Genomic DNA, 19,808 nt, shown 5'->3' on the forward strand with positions numbered 1-19,808 from the left:
ACACAGCCTGCCAAATAGTGAGCTGCTCCATAAAAAGTCAACACACAGCCTGCCAAATAGTGAGCTGCTCCATAAAAAGTCAACACACAGCCTGCCAAATAGTGAGCTGCTCCATAAACCATCAACACACAGCCTGCCAAGTAGTGAGCTGCTCCATAAACCATCAACACACAGCCTGCCAAATAGTGAGCTGCTCCATAAAGTATCAGCTGACTCCCTGATCCTGACGCCTCTCATGTAGCAGCGCTGTGACAGCTGACATATACCATCACGTGTGTGTTTTGCCGCAGGAAAGGTGTGATGGCGTGGATCAGTCAGGGCTTGGAGAAGGTGGTTCCTCAGCCAGATCTGAAGAGCAAAGAACCGTCATCGGAGGAACCGCCACAGGTCAGAGACAGAGTTCATGATTACTGCTAGTTATTATCAACATCATCCTACGTTTCCCAAAATGCATTTAAATGTGCTTTAAGTCAGATTTGACTCCTGCAATTTTATACATTTTGGTGAATTTCCTCCCGTGACCTCATCTGCAGGTCATGTGACCCTGTGTTTGCTTTGTTCCTCTCAGGTGTGTCAAACAGCTGCTGCAGCAGGTGAGACATGGCCGTGATAGTTCAGACCACCCAGACCAGATTCAGGCGGATGCTCAGTCTTGTTTTTTGCTGATCTACAGCAGCGGCGCCTCAAGTGACAGCGGTGGAGGTGGAGTCAGATGAGAACAAGCTCCTCCCCCCCAGGTTAGGGTTTCTCAGGCTTGAACGTTGAGGTGCCCTCCATGCTACTCACACGTCTGTGAACGAATGAATAAACTCAGCAGAAGTTTATTTATGTACAAATATACGGAGGCCTAGAGAGACACATGATCCTGAGGCCATGTTCCAAGAGGTGGAAAGAATTTTTAAGTGCTGGACTGAAGTACAATATCAAGGTATCTGTACTTGAGTATTTATATTTGAGGGGATTTTTTGCAAACGCAGTAAAACCAACGATGATGATATTTAAAGCCTGACAACTTCAACAATACAAAATCAACACAAACCACTACAATGTGACGTTAGAGGTCAAAGGTCAGACTCCCAAGCATAGGACTACACCAGCATGTAGAATGTGTACTTTTACATTTGATACTTAAGTCACCTCAAAATTAAATGCTTTGCTTCTTTTTTCTCAGTACAATTTTGAGTGGAGCTCTTTACTTTCACCAGAGTACTCTTTTCTCAGAGTATTTATACTTGTACTTAAATAAACAAGCTGTGTGTGTGTGTGTGTGTGGCCTCTGTGACCGCTCCAGTACAAATGTGTTTGACCTTGTTTATTTACGACATTTGACTCTTAGTGACCGATCATTTGTTTAACTTAACTAACTTTAACGAGCTACTTGCCAGTCACGCTACAAACGTTAGCATAAATGGTTGTGAATGTTTTTACATGACAGCCTCCTGCCTTCTTTAAGAAGAGGTGTGTGTGTGTGTGTGTGTGTGTGTGTGTGTGTGACAGGATGATAGACTGGATAAAGCAGAACATTGAGAAGGTGGTTCCCCAGCCGGAGACTCACCCCATCTCCAAGACGGATGAAGCAGAGAAACCTAAAGGTTCCTGGAGTTAAATGAAACAACGGGAATGTAAATTCTTTGAGCTCATTTGTGTCCAAGCCATGTTCTAATCTGAGTGCCTCGTCCTCCTCGCACAGCTGAAGCTGCCGTCGCTGAGACGGACATGTAAGTTTCCTGCTGACCTCTCTTTTTCTGCCTCTCAGATTAGTTTGTTAGAGATGGGAATCTGACAATGGATTTGCCTGCACAGACACAGAGGCAGCCATGTTTGCATAGCTTGAAGCTAATGAACACTGACAGTTAACGCTAACGGGAACATTTGGAGTTATCATAAATGAGTGTGACCAGCTGGAGCATCCACTCACAGCAGCACCAAACCAGAAGGGTTCCAGTTTGTTTTTCTGTCTGATCAAAGTGTTGGTGGGTCCCTGATCCTCCGTCTGGATGGAGGAGACCTGGATTATCCAGACCACCTGGAGAGGTGGTGACCAGACGTTTCTGGAGGGTTAGCTGTTAGCATCAGTAGCCATTAGCTTAAGGCTAAACGTGGCTGGTTCTTCCTGCGGTCTGGAGTCACTAAGAAGGGAGCTGAATATTCCTATTAGTGAGTATTTTAAAGGTGGAATACACACTTTTGATGCTCCGTTCTTGAGTGGAGGGTGAGTTGAATGACTGTGATCGTACTGGAGAGGTGCGAGGAGCTGATTTCAGGCGTGGAGCAGGACGTCTCTTGAGTTCAGTTCCGTTGTTTCCACAGGTTGGCCAAGGACACGGAGCAGCAGCACAAGTAAGTGACAGGACTGTTCAGCTGTCAGGGCAAGTCTGGATCTAGAACCACCCAACAGTTCTTCATGAGCCAGAACATCTGAGGTGGGGTTACTGCTGGTAGTACTACGAGTACAAGTAGTACTTGTACTTCTATCAGTTGTACTGCTTGTACCAGTACTACTAGTGGTAAAAGGTGTCAGCCTGAGGCTCTGCAGGTCTGCAAACTCCTCCAGCAGCATCAGTCAGGGATCTGGGAGGTGTACTTGTACTTCTCGTGATAGTACAACTAATGATAGTACCACAAGTGGTTGTACTACTAATGATAGTACTGCTAGTGGATGTACTACTAATGATAGTACTGCTAGTGGTAGCACCACTAATGATAGTACTGCTAGTGGTTGTACCACTAATGATAGTACTGCTAGTGGTTGTACCTCTAATGATAGTACTGCTAGTGGTTGTACCACTAATGATAGTACTGCTAGTGGTTGTACTACTAATGATAGTACTGCTAGTGGTTGTACTACTAATGATAGTACTGCTAGTGGTTGTACTACTAATGATAGTACTGCTAGTGGTTGTGCTACTAATGATAGTACTGCTAGTGGTTGTGCTACTAATGATAGTACTGCTAGTGGTAGCACCACTAATGATAGTACTGCTAGTGGTTGTACCACTAATGATAGTACTGCTAGTGGTTGTACCACTAATGATAGTACTGCCAGTGGTTGTACTACTAATGATAGTACTGCTAGTGGTAGCACCACCAATGATAGTACTGCTAGTGGTTGTACCACCAATGATAATACTGCTAGTGGTTGTACCACTAATGATAGTACTGCCAGTGGTTGTACTACTAATGATAGTACTGCTAGTGGTTGTACCTCTAATGATAGTACTGCTAGTGGTTGTACTACTAATGATAGTACTGCTAGTGGTTGTACTACTAATGATAGTACTGCTAGTGGTTGTACTACTAATGATAGTACTGCTAGTGGTAGAACCACTAATGATAGTACTGCTCGTGGTTGTACCACTAATGATAGTACTGCGAGTGGTTGTACCACTAATGACAGTACTGCTAGTGGTTGTACCACTAATGACAGTACTGCCGGTGGTTGTACTACTAATGATAGTACTGCTAGTGGTAGAACCACTAATGATAGTACTGCGAGTGGTTGTACCACTAATGATAGTACTGCGAGTGGTTGTACCACTAATGATAGTACTGCTAGTGGTTGTACCACTAATGACAGTACTGCCAGTGGTTGTACTACTAATGATAGTACTGCTAGTGGTAGCACCACTAATGATAGTACTGCTAGTGGTTGTACCACTAATGACAGTACTGCCAGTGGTTGTACTACTAATGATAGTACTGCTAGTGGTTGTACCACTAATGATAGTACTGCTAGTGGTATCACTACTAATGATAGTACTGCTAGTGGTTGTACCACTAATGATAGTACTGCTAGTGGTTGTACCACTAATGACATTACTGCCAGTGGTTGTACTACTAATGATAGTACTGCTAGTGGTAGCACCACTAATGATAGTACTGCTAGTGGTTGTACTACTAATGATAGTACTGCTAGTGGTTGTACCACTAATGATAGTACTGCTAGTGGTATCACCACTAATGATAGTACTGCTAGTGGTTGTACCACTAATGATAGTACTGCTAGTGGTAGCACCACCAATGATAGTACTGCTAGTGGTAGCACCACCAATGATAGTACTGCTAGTGGTTGTACCACTAATGATAGTACTGCTAGTGGTTGTACCACTAATGATAGTACTGCCAGTGGTTGTACTACTAATGATAGTACTGCTAGTGGTTGTACTACTAATGATAGTACTGCCAGTGGTTGTACTACTAATGATAGTACTGCTAGTGGTTGTACTACTAATGATAGTACTGCTAGTGGTTGTACCACTAATGATAGTACTGCTAGTGGTAGCACCACTAATGATAGTACTGCTAGTGGTTGTACTACTAATGATAGTACTGCTAGTGGTAGAACCACTAATGATAGTACTGCTAGTGGTTGTACCACTAATGATAGTACTGCTAGTGGTTGTACCACTAATGATAGTACTGCCAGTGGTTGTACCACTAATGATAGTACTGCCAGTGGTTGTACTACTAATGATAGTACTGCTAGTGGTTGTACTACTAATGATAGTACTGCCAGTGGTTGTACTACTAATGATAGTACTGCTCGTGGTTGTACTACTAATGATAGTACTGCTAGTGGTTGTACTACTAATGATAGTACTGCTAGTGGTTGTACTACTAATGATAGTACTGCCAGTGGTTGTACTACTAATGATAGTACTGCTAGTGGTTGTACTACTAATGATAGTACTGCTAGTGGTTGTACTACTAATGATAGTACTGCTAGTGGTTGTACTACTAATGATAGTACTGCTAGTGGTTGTACTACTAATGATAGTACTGCCAGTGGTTGTACTACTAATGATAGTACTAGACAGGACAGGATCGTACCGGTGTGGGTTCTAAAGGTATTTCAACTGTTCGTTAGTACTGACGCTCACGGCACGTTGGCTTGTTGATCTCTGTTCACCTCCTCTTGATGAAGGTGGCGCTTAGTTGATAAATGTGTGAAAAGTGGAATCTGAGGTTGAAGGTGTGACCCTCATCGATGTCAAAGGTCATGTGTGATCAGGGTTAATAAGTCGAGCATCCTCAAATATTTCTTCATTATTGTGATTTCCGATTCGTACATAAAAAGTATAGGCTACACTTTAGCATGCTAGCAAGGTAAGACACAATTAAAGCACCAGGAGTCTAAGCTTGCCACCATCTTGACTCGTGGCTGTGGACAGGAAGTGTGATTAACGCCTGCGTGACGTGTTGTGTTGACAGTGTGGTGGGCTGGATCGTCAGCGGGATCGGTCGCATGCTGCCGCAGCCGGTACCGAAGCAGGTGAGTCACACGTATGATTCACCTTTGCACCCAAACATATTTACAGCAAACCAACACGTGTTTGTTCTCCACGCAGGATGGCGACGAGGTCCAGACCAGTAAGTAGAACCAATGGCTGCCAAGCTCAGGGTCAAGAGAAAAAGCTGAGAGGAGAACAGATGAATGTTTCACTCTCTGCTGCTGACGAGGACTTCCACCCCTTTATCATTGCACAGTGGCTGATAGATCAGTGTGGCATCAGTACAGGTTTGGATTGAAAAGAGGAAATAGTCCTTAAATAGCAATCATCCCCGGTGGGTGTAGCTACAGTCCCACCCACAATGACCACGTTTTCAAAGACGTCAATGATCCCATTTGACCTGATGCTGCTAAGACAGTACGACCAGAAAGGTGTCTCTTTGAATCTCTTCCTGAATATTCCATCAAATTCCTGTTAACAGGCTACGATTAACTGACGCCACGCTCACATGACATCACTACATGCTCGTGGGAAATTCCTTCCTGAAGAAGGTTGTGAACTCTGACCTCAGTGTTAGTCAGTAACGTGGCTGGAGGCTGGACCGAGTCGCTCCAGAGCTCAAACGCCCCACAAGAGCTTGGTGGTCAGATGATAATGGCATGTAAACGCGTCCGCAACCAGGTTCCTCCTCCTAACTCTGTGTGTGTGTGTATGTGTGTGTGTGTGTGTGTGTGTGTGTGTGTGTGTGTGTATATATATATATACATATATATACATATATACATATATATGTATATATGTATACATATATGTATATATGTATACATATATGTATATATATACATATATGTATATATGTGTATATATATACATATATGTATGTATATATATACATATATGTATATATACATATATATATACATATATGTATGTATATATATACATATATGTATGTATGTATATATATACATATATACATATATGTATATATGTATATATGTATATATATACATATATACATATATGTATATATGTATATATATACATATATGTATATATATACATACATATATGTATATATATGTATATATACATATATGTATATATGTATATATATACATATATGTATATATATACATATATACATATATGTATATATGTATATATATACATATATAAAAACACATACAGCAAAATTACCAGCTACTTTCAATGGAAGGTAATAAGTTACTTAACAATATGACTGAACTTGTATTAGAAAAAGATTATATTACCCTATACTGCCTAAACCAATGTAAATCTTTGCCCAAACACTCGTCCGTAATGTGTTTATCAGGAACTCTACATCTGAGCTCAGGGGAAGTTCCATCCATGATCGTCTATTTCAGAATATTCGGAATGTTCCATGAGAAACACACTAACACCTTCGTAGTATCTCCTCAGAATCTGGTCCGTTGTGGGAGTTTTGGCGTGTTTCGGCTGCAGGGTTGGTGTCGGTGGTGCGGCGACTCTAACTGGGCTGCTCTCCTCCTTCTGTTTCAGGGGGAAAAGCTGCCAGCGCCCCTTAGAATAAAAGGAGGAGGAAGTGCAGGACAGAGTCGCTCCCACTGATACCACCACTCACTCTCAAGTGTTTGTTCATCTACCATCCACACATCCCACCACAAGAACACGGAACCCAATCTAGAACACTCAACCATCAGTGCTCTCAGGATCAGGAAGACGTTCATACAAGAAAGCTGACTCAGCAACGCTCACCTGACACGTTTCAAACATCACTTTGTTTCCTCTTAAAGATTTTACATGTCTGTGCTTTATATTTTCTGGTCAAAGCAAATCTGTTCTTCTGTTGCTCATTGTTTTATTACATCTTTCCCTTAAAAGCCATGTTCCAAATATTGGAAAAGGTGGTGATCAAATACGTAAGAAGTATTTAGAGTATTAGAAAAAATAATTTGACATGAAAACTACATTTGGAATTATTCCATTTATATAATGAATAGAGCTAGATTTGCCACGCTGTACGGCATTCTTTTGGGAATAAACCAGCGCAAGGATGAGGTATGTTTGTAGTCCAACAGGAAGTGATCATGTCAGGGAGGAGGTGTGTTTGTAGTCCAACAGGAAGTGATCATGTCAGGGAGGAGGTGTGTTTGTAGTCCAACAGGAAGTGATCATGTCAGGGAGGAGGTGTGTTTGTAGTCCAACAGGAAGTGATCATGTCAGGAAGGAGGTGTGTTTGTAGTCCAACAGGAAGTGATCATGTCAGGAAGGAGGTGTGTTTGTAGTCCAACAGGAAGTGATCATGTCAGGGAGGAGGTGTGTTTGTAGTCCAACAGGAAGTGATCATGTCAGGGAGGAGGTGTGTTTGTAGTCCAACAGGAAGTGATCATGTCAGGAAGGAGGTGTGTTTGTAGTCCAACAGGAAGTGATCATGTCAGGAAGGAGGTGTGTTTGTAGTCCAACAGGAAGTGATCATGTCAGGGAGGAGGTGTGTTTGTAGTCCAACAGGAAGTGATCATGTCAGGGAGGAGGTGTGTTTGTAGTCCAACAGGAAGTGATCATGTCAGGAAGGAGGTGTGTTTGTAGTCCAACAGGAAGTGATCATGTCAGGGAGGAGGTGTGTTTGTAGTCCAACAGGAAGTGATCATGTCAGGAAGGAGGTGTGTTTGTAGTCCAACAGGAAGTGATCATGTCAGGAAGGAGGTGTGTTTGTAGTCCAACAGGAAGTGATCATGTCAGGGAGGAGGTGTGTTTGTAGTCCAACAGGAAGTGATCATGTCAGGGAGGAGGTGTGTTTGTAGTCCAACAGGAAGTGATCATGTCAGGAAGGAGGTGTGTTTGTAGTCCAACAGGAAGTGATCATGTCAGGAAGGAGGTGTGTTTGTAGTCCAACAGGAAGTGATCATGTCAGGGAGGAGGTGTGTTTGTAGTCCAACAGGAAGTGATCATGTCAGGGAGGAGGTGTGTTTGTAGTCCAACAGGAAGTGATCATGTCAGGGAGGAGGTGTGTTTGTAGTCCAACAGGAAGTGATCATGTCAGGGAGGAGGTGTGTTTGTAGTCCAACAGGAAGTGATCATGTCAGGGAGGAGGTGTGTTTGTAGTCCAACAGGAAGTGATCATGTCAGGGAGGAGGTGTGCTTGTAGTCCAACACGAAGTGATCATGTCAGGGAGGAGGTGTGTTGGTAATGCAACAGGAAGTGATCATGTCAGGAAGGAGGTGTGTTTGTAGTCCAACAGGAAGTGATCATGTCAGGGAGGAGGTGTGTTGGTAATGCAACAGGACGTGATCATGTCAGGAAGGAGGTGTGTTTGTAGTCCAACAGGAAGTGATCATGTCAGGGAGGAGGTGTGTTGGTAATGCAACAGGAAGTGATCATGTCAGGAAGGAGGTGTGTTTATAGTCCAACAGGAAGTGATCATGTCAGGAAGGAGGTGTGTTGGTAATGCAACAGGAAGTGATCATGTCAGGAAGGAGGTGTGTTTGTAGTCCAACAGGAAGTGATCATGTCAGGAAAGAGGTGTGTTGGTAATGCAACAGGAAGTGATCATGTCAGGGAGGAGGTGTGTTGATGGTCCAACAGGAAGTGATCATGTCAGGGAGGAGGTGTGTTGATGGTCCAACAGGAAGTGATCACGTCAGGGAGGAGGTGTGTTGGTTGTCCAACAGGAAGTGATCACGTCAGGGAGGAGGTGTGTTGGTTGTCCAACAGGAAGTGATCACGTCAGGGAGGAGGTGTGTTGGTAGTCTAGTGAATTACACTGCTGCTAATGCTAGCAAGCTAATGTCACCTGTCAGTCATGCCATTTTGCCACTTGCAGACGCTGCAGAACGTTTAAACGCTGCATGAATGCGTCCAGTCCACTTCCAGAGGTGTGAGTCTTTCCCCTCGCTGCATTTGTAACGTCCTTGTTTCTGTGACTTGTTACCTGAAGGAATCCATCTGTCTGGACAGAGTACTTGGACCAAGGCTGCTATGCTCATTTCAGCTATGTCCAGCTTGTCATATCAAGTTATTTAACGAAATAAACAAATCAAGTGTGACTCCAAACACGAACACACATTATTTTTTTGTTTTGATTAGATCTTCAATTTGTTCCACAAAAATCAACCTGGCTCAGACGTATTGGGGCCTCACAGCAGGAGGGTTTCCAGTGCACCTCCCACACACCTGTTCTACGATCTATGTACATGAACAGAAGGAATGAAGGTCTAACGTTTGTGTTGCGTCACTACCACGACTCCCACAAGCTTTTAGTTGCAGACTAGAATCAGCCTGTCAACAGAACTCTGTGTCTCTTTGCTTTTTAAAGGCAGCTAAGTCAGTGAACGTTGTTGTGTTCTAATGAAAATAAAGACGCTACAGAAACGGCGGTGCTCTGTGTTTCTGTTGAACCGACTGGTGGTGAAAGTGCAGCGAGATGATGCAGATATTTGGTGGGTGGTTATTTGGTTTGGGACTCTGATGTTCATGAGTCTGTTTCTGTGCTGAATCACAGCTTTTATCAAGCCAGGACAGTTCATTTGTACTGCGTCAATTAACAAGTTCTTATGGTACTTTACCAGTAGAGCAGGTCTAGAACCCCCAACAGTTCTCGTTGGGACCAAACACCTGAGCCAGAACACCTCAGATAGCAGCAATGCAAAACTTCCGTCTTACAACCAGAAAGAGGGAGCAGACCCGGGGGCGTCTGCCTCCGTCCATCACCCCTCCCAGTGATTTCAGGAGCTCCTACAGAGTTTGAGAGAGTTTGACGGTCTCGTTTGCCGCTGTGAGTCGGTCCTGCAGCTCAGGCACCAGCAGCTGTGGTCTGTTGACCCCTTTACGTTCCTGCCATCCTCTGGGTGGAGAACAAAACGAGGGGCATCCACCTGGTGTGACGTGGAGGGACCAGATATCTCATCTGGTCTTGGAACACTCAGTGTGGCTGGCTGGATACATAGATGGGTGGATGGATGCATGGGTGGGTGGAGGGGTGGATGTGTGGGTGGAGGGGTGGATGTGTGGATGCATGGGTGGAGGGGTGGATGGACGCGTGGGTGGAGGCGTGGATGTATGCATGGGTGGAGGGATGTGTGGATGCGTGGGTGGAGGGGTGGATGGATCATGGGTGGATTTTAAAAAATTGTGTTTGTTTTTTTGTTAATTTTGCTGTTCACGCCAAGGCACAGACCCACATGGGCCTCACGTCACCAACACACCACCCACCGCGTTCCAGAAAGGAGACAAAAGATGACGGAAAACGTCCATCGAAGCGATTGAGCACAATGTTGAAAGAAGAATAACAAAATGATAACTGTTGAAAATAATAGAATTAATAATAATGACAAATAAAACAACAATAAAACAAAGAATCAAACATAACCATAAAAACATGAAAGAAACACAATAAGAAGAGTAAGACCAAAAGAGGGAAGTCACTCATGATGTCATCAACACCTGAGTGATGAAACTGTGACAGGTTGTGAGTTCAATTAAACTCAAGAATACGTATCTGGTGTGTATTAATATCAACAATGGATGATATTCTGAGCTGCCGAACACAGGAGCAGGTGGTTGAAGGTGATCAGACGTCAAGCAACAAGCCTTCATAGAGAAGTAGCAGAAGTAGGAGAAGAAGGAGAAGAAGGAGAAGTAGGAGCAGTAGGAGAAGAAGTAGAAGTAGCAGAAGTAGGAGCAGTAGGAGAAGTAGGAGCAGTAGGAGAAGAAGTAGAAGTAGCAGAAGTAGGAGCAGTAGGAGAAGAAGTAGCAGAAGTAGGAGCAGTAGGAGAAGTAGGAGCAGTAGGAGTAGAAGTAGGAGAAGAAGGAGAAGTAGCAGAAGAAGGAGAAGTAGCTGAAGTAGGAGAAGAAGGAGAAGAAGGAGAAGTAGGAGCAGTAGGAGCAGTAGGAGAAGTAGGAGCAGTAGGAGAAGAAGTAGAAGTAGCAGAAGTAGGAGCAGTAGGAGAAGAAGGAGAAGTAGCAGAAGAAGTAGAAGTAGGAGAAGAAGAAGTAGCTGAAGTAGGAGAAGTAGCAGAAGTAGGAGAAGAAGGAGAAGTAGCAGAAGAAGGAGAAGTAGCTGAAGTAGGAGAAGTAGGAGAAGAAGGAGAAGTAGCTGAAGTAGGAGAAGAAGGAGAAGTAGGAGAAGTAGCAGAAGTAGGAGAAGCAGGAGAAGTGGCAGAAGTGGGAGAAGAAGGAGAAGAAGGAGAAGTAGCAGAAGTAGGAGAAGACGGAGAAGTAGCAGAAGTAGGAGAAGTGGCAGAAGTGGGAGAAGAAGGAGAAGACGGAGAAGTAGCAGAAGTAGGAGAAGTAGCTACTCTCATTTGAGAAGTATCACTAAATATCTCAGATTAGGAAGGATCTTCAAATGAATTAGTGATAATATTATCAATCAGAGTGGCTGAATTACTAGTCACCCTTGTTGGTTTGGTAATGACTGGATAAAAATAAGAGGAATATAATAAATTCATAAAATCATTCGTTGGATCATGGTTCTCTCTACTCACAATAGTTCTATTGAAGTCACCCTGTACAAAAACATCCAGCCAAGCAGCAAATACATCATCAAAACACCTGACGTCAGTGTGGGCTGGCCCGCAGATCAACCCTCCCGCTCTTGGTTCTGGTTCAGTTCCATCAGAGTCAGAGCTGAACCGTTCCTGGCTTTGACCTGAAAATCACTGCGCGCTCGGAGCGAGGCCCTCCTCCCACGCTCTTTTTCTGAAAGAGTGAACGGCTCAATGGTGAGGCATGTTGTCATGTTTGTTAGCCAAGTTTCTGGAAGTGCAGCAATCGAGAGGTCATGATTCAAAGTTGATAAATAGTGATTAAATTCATCAAAGTCTTCTGCACGACTGCGTATGTCCATATGAATTGAGGAAAGGACGGCAGTGTTCTTGGCTGGAGTCTTAGCTCGATTTTGGAAATCACTTTCTTCGTGATAATTGCCTTTGGACCCACGCTCACTTGGTTAAAAAACTGCACATCAGGATCATAGAAATCACAGTTGATGATAATGATGGACAAAGACTACAGAAAACTTCATGACTTGTTGGACAACAGTCACTGATGAAGAGCACAGCACAGCGAACTCGTGGGTTCTGTCGGGTTGGTCAGTCTGATCGCCAGCCCTTTGGTGTTCGCTGGTGCATCGTTTGGTTTCATGAAAACTCAGTTGGCAGTCCAAGTGGACTGAATCCTACCTTGCTTCCTCAGAAACCTTGCTTTCCTTGCAATATCTGCATTTTCTTATTGAGGTGCTCTTTAATGTAGACATTTGAGCCTTTCAGGTTCCTTCTCTGCTTATGTGGATCAACTTTGTGCTTCCTAGTCGTAAAACGAAAGATGACGGCAGGTACGACCGGCTTGACATTCGTTTTTCTAACTGGCAGTTTGTGAAAGACTTGAATATCTTTTATGTCAATGTCAGTGTTTTTGCTTTGAAGGACTGACTTCACCTGCTCCTCCGTCGTTTCCTCATGTTCCTCACCGTTCTCAGCCGAGGTCTGGTTTTCAGGTCTGAGACTGTGACATCATTCATCCGTGAATACTGTTCCATGTCAGACACTCGGTTTAATAGAATCCAATTCCATCCACTTGTTCCTTGTTCTGATTTCTGAGCTTTTCAATTTCCTCTACCAGATCCTTTCTGGTGATCTGCTGCTTGGTCAGAATCCGATGTTGGCAGACATCAGGCTAATTGATACTTTAAGATCCTCCAAGTCCTTCAGAGACATGGTGTTCTTTTAAGCTCTGTGCAGATCTCGGTTCTAGAGGAATCACACTGCAACAGGACACCCACTGATGAGGCTAGGGAATGATCGGGATGAAGATTAGGGCCTGGTGGTGGCTAGCTGCTGCTGGGCCCGGTGGTGGCTAGCTGCTGCTGGGCCCGGTGGTGCTTAGCTGCTGCTGGGCCCGGTGGTGGCTAGCTGCTGCTGGGCCCGGTGGTGGCGAGCTGCTGCTGGGCCCGGTGGTGGCGAGCTGCTGCTGGGCCCGGTGGTGCTTAGCTGCTGCTGGGCCCGGTGGTGGCTAGCTGCTGCTGGGCCCGGTGGTGGCTAGCTGCTGCTGGGCCCGGTGGTTGCTAGCTGCTGCTGGGCCCAGTGGTGCTTAGCTGCTGCTGGGCCCGGTGGTGGCTAGCTGCTGCTGGGCCCGGTGGTGCTTAGCTGCTGCTGGGCCCGGTGGTGGCTAGCTGCTGCTGGGCCCGGTGGTGGCTAGCTGCTGCTGGGCCCGGTGGTGGCTAGCTGCTGCTGGGCCCGGTGGTGGCTAGCTGCTGCTGGGCCCGGTGGTGGCTAGCTGCCAAGCGGTATTCAGCTGGACTTTAACTTCTAGCTAGCTGGGGGGTCATTCTACTGCCTCACTCTGCCTCTGTGATTTGTCTGAGTCTGATTGAGCATTTGCAGATTCCTGAGGGTGGATAGATGGATGCGTGGGTGGAGGGGTGGAGGGATGGATGTGTGGGTGGAGCGGTGGATGGATGGATGCGTGGGTGGAGGGATGCATGGGTGGAGGGGTGGATGGATGGATGTGTGGGTGGAGGTGTGGATGGATGGATGCGTGGGTGGAGGGGTGGAGGGATGGATGTGTGGGTGGATGGATGGATGGATGTGTGGGTGGAAGGCCCCTGTGCTGCAGCAGGTTGTGTCCCTGGCCTGCCGTTGTATCTTTCCTCTCAAACATTCCCAGCAGTGTTTTCAGTGGCCGATGGTTCGTCCCCAGTGAGACATTTAATCAGTACAACAACAGGAGTTCACAGGTGAATTTGGCATCTCCTTGTTGTGGAGTCTTTGTGTTACTGCCACCTGCTGGACTGGAGCAGCTGTGCAGACGCATGTTTATCAGAACTGCTTCAAGTCTTTAGGCTGCAGTCACAGGGAAGACGTAAGTGGCTGAAGGCATTATGGTGGCAATGTCAATGGCCATCGATTGTCCTCAGCATGTCTCTTCCTCCCATGTGGCCAACAGTTTGCATCATCCAGAAGGAGGAGCTGGTGCTGGAGGATGTGGATCAAGATCTGGACAAGAGGACCACAACAGCTGCGAGGGAGGAGGAGGAGAAGCCCCTGACCCACAATCAGCAGTCGTCCAGTCACAAGGTGAGTCAGGCTCCACTCGTCCTCTGTGAAACTCCTCACATGACTCTCTGGTTCCTCCAGTTCCCCTTGTTCCTCGCATGCTCACCATCGTCCAGTGATGTCATGGGGATGTGGAGATGATCCTCTGGTCATATCACCATCTTAGTAGACCCTGAAGGTGGGAGGTGGGTGGACAGGTGGAGAGGGGGTTTGGGGTCTAAGAGAAATTCACTTGTATTGTACCCATACAGCACCAGTTTCTGGACCTCCACTCTCTCTAGAACTGATCCAACATTCCAGAACAGGCAAGAAGAAACTTCCTTTCTTCAATTCAGGGAAAATGGTGCTGTAAATATATTTGAATCGTTTATCAAAGGTACCTCAGTTCATGTGATCGAGTTCATCCTGAGAAAAAAAATGCTTCAGTTTTCATTCCTGCTCCACATAAACACCCCTCAACACCGTCTGGTCGAGGTCTCATGCTGAGGTGTTTATTGCCTGTAAACCTCTGAGCTCGGCACTCTTTCTGTTTCCCAGTCACTTTATGTTATGTAGGACAAAATATTTATCAACTGAAAATAGTACCAGGGATATGAGCTGCGGTCGTGCCTCGCAGAGCATCAGCACTGGAATCAGGGCTCACCAAATTCTAGGAGGTATAGCTTGACCCAGCGCGTTCTGATACCTGAGGAGGTACTGGAGCGTACTGTCTTTGGAGCCGGGCCTCTCTGGTGTGTCTGCAGACGGAGGACGCTGAGACCCAGATGGAGCGAGGGACTCCGCTGATCGACACCGTCCGGAGGGAAGCTGTGGAGTCAATTCTAACTCAGATGGAGGGAAGGTCAGTGACTCCGCCCTCTGACTCTGACTCAATCTCCATCATTGGTCAATTTCTAACCACAGCCCCCGAGGTGGGGAGGGGCCCTCAAAGGCCAGATTATGACTCACTCACGGGGGACCCTAAGCAACGCGTCGTGCCTCAGTAGACTGTCAAGCGGCATTTTCCAGTGTTTTGAAACCACACATACATTTCATTTTGTGTCCCAGTGCAGTTGAATGACAGAAGACTCTTGTCAGCATTCAATATGATGTCACTGGCGTCCTGTTGGTAAACTCGGAGTGTGTGTCGTCATGGACGTACGTGTGTGCCGCCTCTGGGTGACCCTGGCTTGTCTAACAGGCTGCAGCAGGAGCGTCTGGAGGCAGCTCGTATTGCAGAGGAGATGGCCAGGAAGGCGGCAGCAGAGGCTGTGCGGCAGCTGGAGGTGGAGCGCTCTGCAAAGATTGTCATCGAGTCCCCACCAGAGTCCAATGAGCAGTAAGAGACACTGGTGCCTTTAACTTAGCGTAGTACATTTCCTAATAGGACTCAGTCCTCAACAGCTACATCCTTCAGAAGGATTGAGGGTCAATCAAGGGTTGAGGGTTGAGCGGAAGTGTCTTTAGCTGCTGCCCGAAGAGGAGCAAGGCAGGAAGAGGGAGGGGCAGGGTTACACCTTGATGACATACTAGCTGCGAGCAGTTCCCAGAGAGACAAACCCTGAGACCACCTCGACGCACAGGAACTCCAACCTCCTTCATTAACTGTTCTGTGTTCCCAACAGACTCCCTAACATCCTGGAGGAGGAGAACGAGGATGAGCCCGAGTAAGTCCAGCTTCCTGAAACACGCTGCCTCTTTGCTGCCTAAATGTTAAGCTAATTGTTCCCAAATGCTTCTTCTGTGTTTTGGCTAAAAGGGAGACAAACAAGTTTTCATCAGTTTTTTTTGGGGTGTTACATGTGGAAAAATAACATACTGTAGTCCAACAGGACGTGATCATGTCAGGGAGGAGGTGTGTTTGTAGTCCAACAGGAAGTGGTCATTTCCTGGTTCAACCAACCGCAGGAAGTGGTCATTTTCTGGTTCCTCCCCCAGCAGCCAATAGGATCGCTCCATGTGATTGTGGTGATTGAACCAGTAAATCAGCTCTGGTGAACAAAAGTTGATGATCTTGCAGGTTTAGTTCATCAAGATCATCTTCACTCATGAACCCTCTGATGATGCTGGTATTTTGACTCGTTCCTTTCCTGCTTTGCGTCAAGTTTGTGCAGGCAGTAGAATTTGATGAGGAGGGAGGAGTGTGTGGCTCAGTCTTCGTCCGTTGCTGTTGGTGTAATCTTGATGAGCACTGACAGCCTCTCTACAAAACACAGTAAAAGGCTTTGAAACAAAGGTGTTTGTTCTCTTCCATTGGTGACATGTGGCGTCAGAATAAAGATTTCATATCCGCTCCATCAACTAGTCGTGAGGTTTGTTGACGTTTGCAGTGCTGGCAGAGTACTGGCAGCCTGTCAGCTCAAACCTTGCTCTCCGCTCCAGCCAGCGCAAACGCGAACGCTGAGTGCTTCATCTGCTTCCTAAGATGAGACGACGTGTCTGACAGAGGTTCTCCATCTTGTTTGTTCCTTACTGTTGTCTCCAGGTTAGAGAACCTGCAGGACAGTGACAACAGCACAGGCACTAGGAGTCCTGAGGACAATAATGTAGCAGAAGAAAATGTTGATGAGGAGAAAAATCACCCGTAAGCTCAGCTATGGATGCTGTTTCATCTGAGTTCCAGATCTGTTGGGCTCTTCTTTCGCTGTCTGCTGTGTTCCAGTGGTCTTATATTCAGTTAGTCTGACTTCAGTCACACAAACATTCCTAGATAATGCAGTTGGAGAGCCAATTACTTCGCCAGGTTCATGCTTCCATCATCCCAAACTGGTCGGGTGTTCTGCACATGCTCTGTAGGTCCCGCTGAAGTGTTAGACCTTGATGTCGAACAGCAAGCCGATTTAACGAAATGCAGATCCCGACAGCCGGAGGCAAACATGTCTCAGCTTATGGCGCCGTCTGTTTGTCCTCAACAGTGTTTGACCATAAATCCACCGTTGGGTAAGGTTGCTCGGTAACTTTTTTGGTTTCTGACCCAAAAGATGAAGTGGAAGAAATTCCAAATGCAAGTGGCTGTAAGGAGCACAGCGCCTCCTAGTGTTGTGGAAGCTGATGTGTTTCTGTTGATAAATGAATTCTTTCCTGGTTCATGTGACAGCAACAGCAGACCAGGGCTGCGTCCGAATGGCCAAGGAGGTCTGATGGTAGGTCTCAGAGCAGGTCGTAGGCTGTCCGAAACCACAACAGCCGCGAGTAGCGACCTACTTCTCAACCTAAATTCCAGCCTAAACACGCCCACATTGTAGGTCGGTTCAGGTGCATCCTACGGAGCAACCTATGGCCCACAATGCACCACAGACTTCTTCTTTGTCCCCTAAAAACCACCAACAGTCTCCCATTCTGATGAACACCAACATTTATAGTCGTTGATGACTAAAGGTGCGTTCATGTGCTTAATAATAGAGAATGAGTGAAAGGTGCGTTCAGAGAGAAGTGCAGTACCACAGTCAGGCCAGCAGGTGGGGCTTTCGTTGGTGCTGTCTACCTATTTGTGGTATCTGTGCTCTGCCAGCAGAGGTCGTGCTTCACCACCATCTTCTAGGGTGTCTGAATGGTGCCGCGGTGTTTAGGTCGTAGAAGGAGGACGTAGGTTGGTACTTGGCAGTTCGGACGCAGCCCAGCTCAACGACCTGATGGAGCTGCAGTTCTGAGCAGCAGCTATGTCTGACAGGAACCCTCGCTGGCCTTGTCTAATGGCGACGCAAACTCATCCTTCATACAGATTTTTGAGATCTTTTGAACCTCCCCCAGGGTTCCAGACACCTTCTACTACACGTCTTTCTAGAGTCAATGAAGTTGACAGAGAGAGTTGTATGGTTTTACAGCCATTTCCAGGGTAAAAGCTGAGATCTAGTATCTCTGTAGGTGGTTCTGCTCAGCTGTCCCTCCTCTCCAGGTCTCTGCTCCACATCGGTCCACCTGAACCTGACGTAAGTGCTGTGACTCGCGCAGACGAGCCTCCAGACACACAGGAAGTCACTGCATCTTCAACTGATGTGCAGCCAGCATCTGAGCAAAGAGACCTAGAGAGTCCCGTATCCCAGCCACAAGAACCACAAGCTGCAAATCAGGTGACCAGTTGTGTTCACAAATCTTGGCCTCACTCGTTTCATTTGGGTCACAGATGAACTTGTGTTTGTATGACTCTCAAGAACAGGGATCACAAGTATTTTCCTCTGGTGCAGATGAAAATGTTGTGGTCTTGAGACATTTTTCTTCTTGTTCTTTCAGGGTCACACAGCAGCAGATGACCAGGAAGAGGATGACGGTGATGAAGAGGAAGATGGAGGTGGAGGTGAGAGGGACCTTCTCAGAGATGAAGATTTAAAGATAAAATCAATTCAAAAGCCTTTTTTAGGCTCCAGTGGGCATAGGTGAGCACACCAGTAACGTACGTGTTAACGTCTTAAGTGTGCGACCGACTGGCTGTGACTCCACTCTGCAGAGAGAAGCCAAAGGTTAAAGGTCGTGCCATCAACTCGACCATGTCTCTGTCCATTTCCAGGATTTTGCTCTCCATTAAAGAGTTTACTGCTTCGCATCCCGCATGCCACCGAGTGTCTGGAGAGCTGCAGGAAGCTGATGCATGACAATTACCTCACACCACCCAAGCTGTCCATGCCTGTCCTGCCACCGGCGCTTGCCCAGCTGACCCAGGAACTGTGGCAGCTCCTGGAGCAGGCGCGACACTGGTGCATGAGCGTCGTTTGCCGCCTCAGACACCTCAACTCTTCCTCCCAGCATCCTCAGCACCCTTAACCCCTAGTGTCCTGCAGCCTAGCCCTTAGAGGGACCTCATAGACCTGTAGACCAAATCCTAACATGCCAATTGAAACTCCTGCCAGCATCCCTCGTTCTCCTCCCCCTCCTGCCATCGTGCTCCAGGGCGCCACGCTGCTTTTCCTCCTGCTGCCAGCTCGCTGTGCTTCAGGTGACCTTTGACACTCACGTTTTTGTGAAGCAGCACTGCCTTCATCTAACATTTCACGACTGTAACCATGACATGAAAAGAAAGAATTAATCAAAATGATATTTTTCACAAAAAGCAAGAAAGTCACATTAAAAAAGGCTGGAGGCTGTAGAATTGCAAGTTTATTAATGCTTGAGGATAAATGTGTCTCACTGCAGATAAAATGTCAATTTGTAGCAGACGGGGGGCAGTGGGGTTTGAGTGGTCTGGCGTCCAACAGTGTCTCTGCTCTCAGGAGGTGGTGCGAACGCTGGCGAGCTGAAGCTGGATCAGGACGTGGGACAAGGAAACGGTCTGAACCTTCCCCAAATCATTACAACCCCTGAACCAGAGTCGGCCCGGCGTGCCCTCAATGTCCCCGGGTCACAGCTCAGGTACCTTCCAGCCAGTGGGGAACGTTCCGCAACAAGTTCAAATATTCTAATTATGTCAAAGAACATGTTCCCATCAGGTGAAATGCTATACCTGCGAAATTTGATCCATAACTTGTTGCCTCAACCAACATTTACTTAATGTTTTCAGGGTGATCCTTCAGGATGATCATTCTGGAACAAACTACAAACTTCCCATCAAAA

At 46.3% G+C, this 19,808-nt stretch overlaps 1 protein-coding gene across 2 annotated transcripts in view; it reads left to right on the forward strand.

Annotated features, from left to right (window-relative positions):
• cngb1a (cyclic nucleotide gated channel subunit beta 1a) overlaps positions 1 to 19,808 on the forward strand; it is a 39,087-nt gene that overhangs the window by 3,941 nt on the left and 15,338 nt on the right. The window contains exons 8-22 of one of the 2 annotated variants that reach the window (XM_086191519.1): positions 291 to 387; positions 569 to 593; positions 674 to 737; positions 1,498 to 1,592; positions 1,691 to 1,718; positions 2,311 to 2,340; positions 5,212 to 5,272; positions 5,349 to 5,370; positions 14,176 to 14,306; positions 15,029 to 15,126; positions 15,466 to 15,603; positions 15,890 to 15,931; positions 18,160 to 18,334; positions 18,495 to 18,558; positions 19,469 to 19,607. In XM_086191519.1, coding sequence (XP_086047645.1) covers positions 291 to 387; positions 569 to 593; positions 674 to 737; positions 1,498 to 1,592; positions 1,691 to 1,718; positions 2,311 to 2,340; positions 5,212 to 5,272; positions 5,349 to 5,370; positions 14,176 to 14,306; positions 15,029 to 15,126; positions 15,466 to 15,603; positions 15,890 to 15,931; positions 18,160 to 18,334; positions 18,495 to 18,558; positions 19,469 to 19,607 — 1,209 coding nt within the window. The remainder of the gene's footprint in view (positions 1 to 290; positions 388 to 568; positions 594 to 673; positions 738 to 1,497; positions 1,593 to 1,690; positions 1,719 to 2,310; positions 2,341 to 5,211; positions 5,273 to 5,348; positions 5,371 to 14,175; positions 14,307 to 15,028; positions 15,127 to 15,465; positions 15,604 to 15,889; positions 15,932 to 18,159; positions 18,335 to 18,494; positions 18,559 to 19,468; positions 19,608 to 19,808) is intronic. The other variant, XM_086191528.1, reaches the window with a different exon arrangement.

This window comes from Aulostomus chinensis, chromosome 2, assembly GCF_037954235.1.
Source record: "Aulostomus chinensis isolate RoL2024-O1b breed Wild chromosome 2, RoL_Achi_v1.0, whole genome shotgun sequence".
NCBI lineage: Eukaryota > Metazoa > Chordata > Actinopteri > Syngnathiformes > Aulostomidae > Aulostomus > Aulostomus chinensis.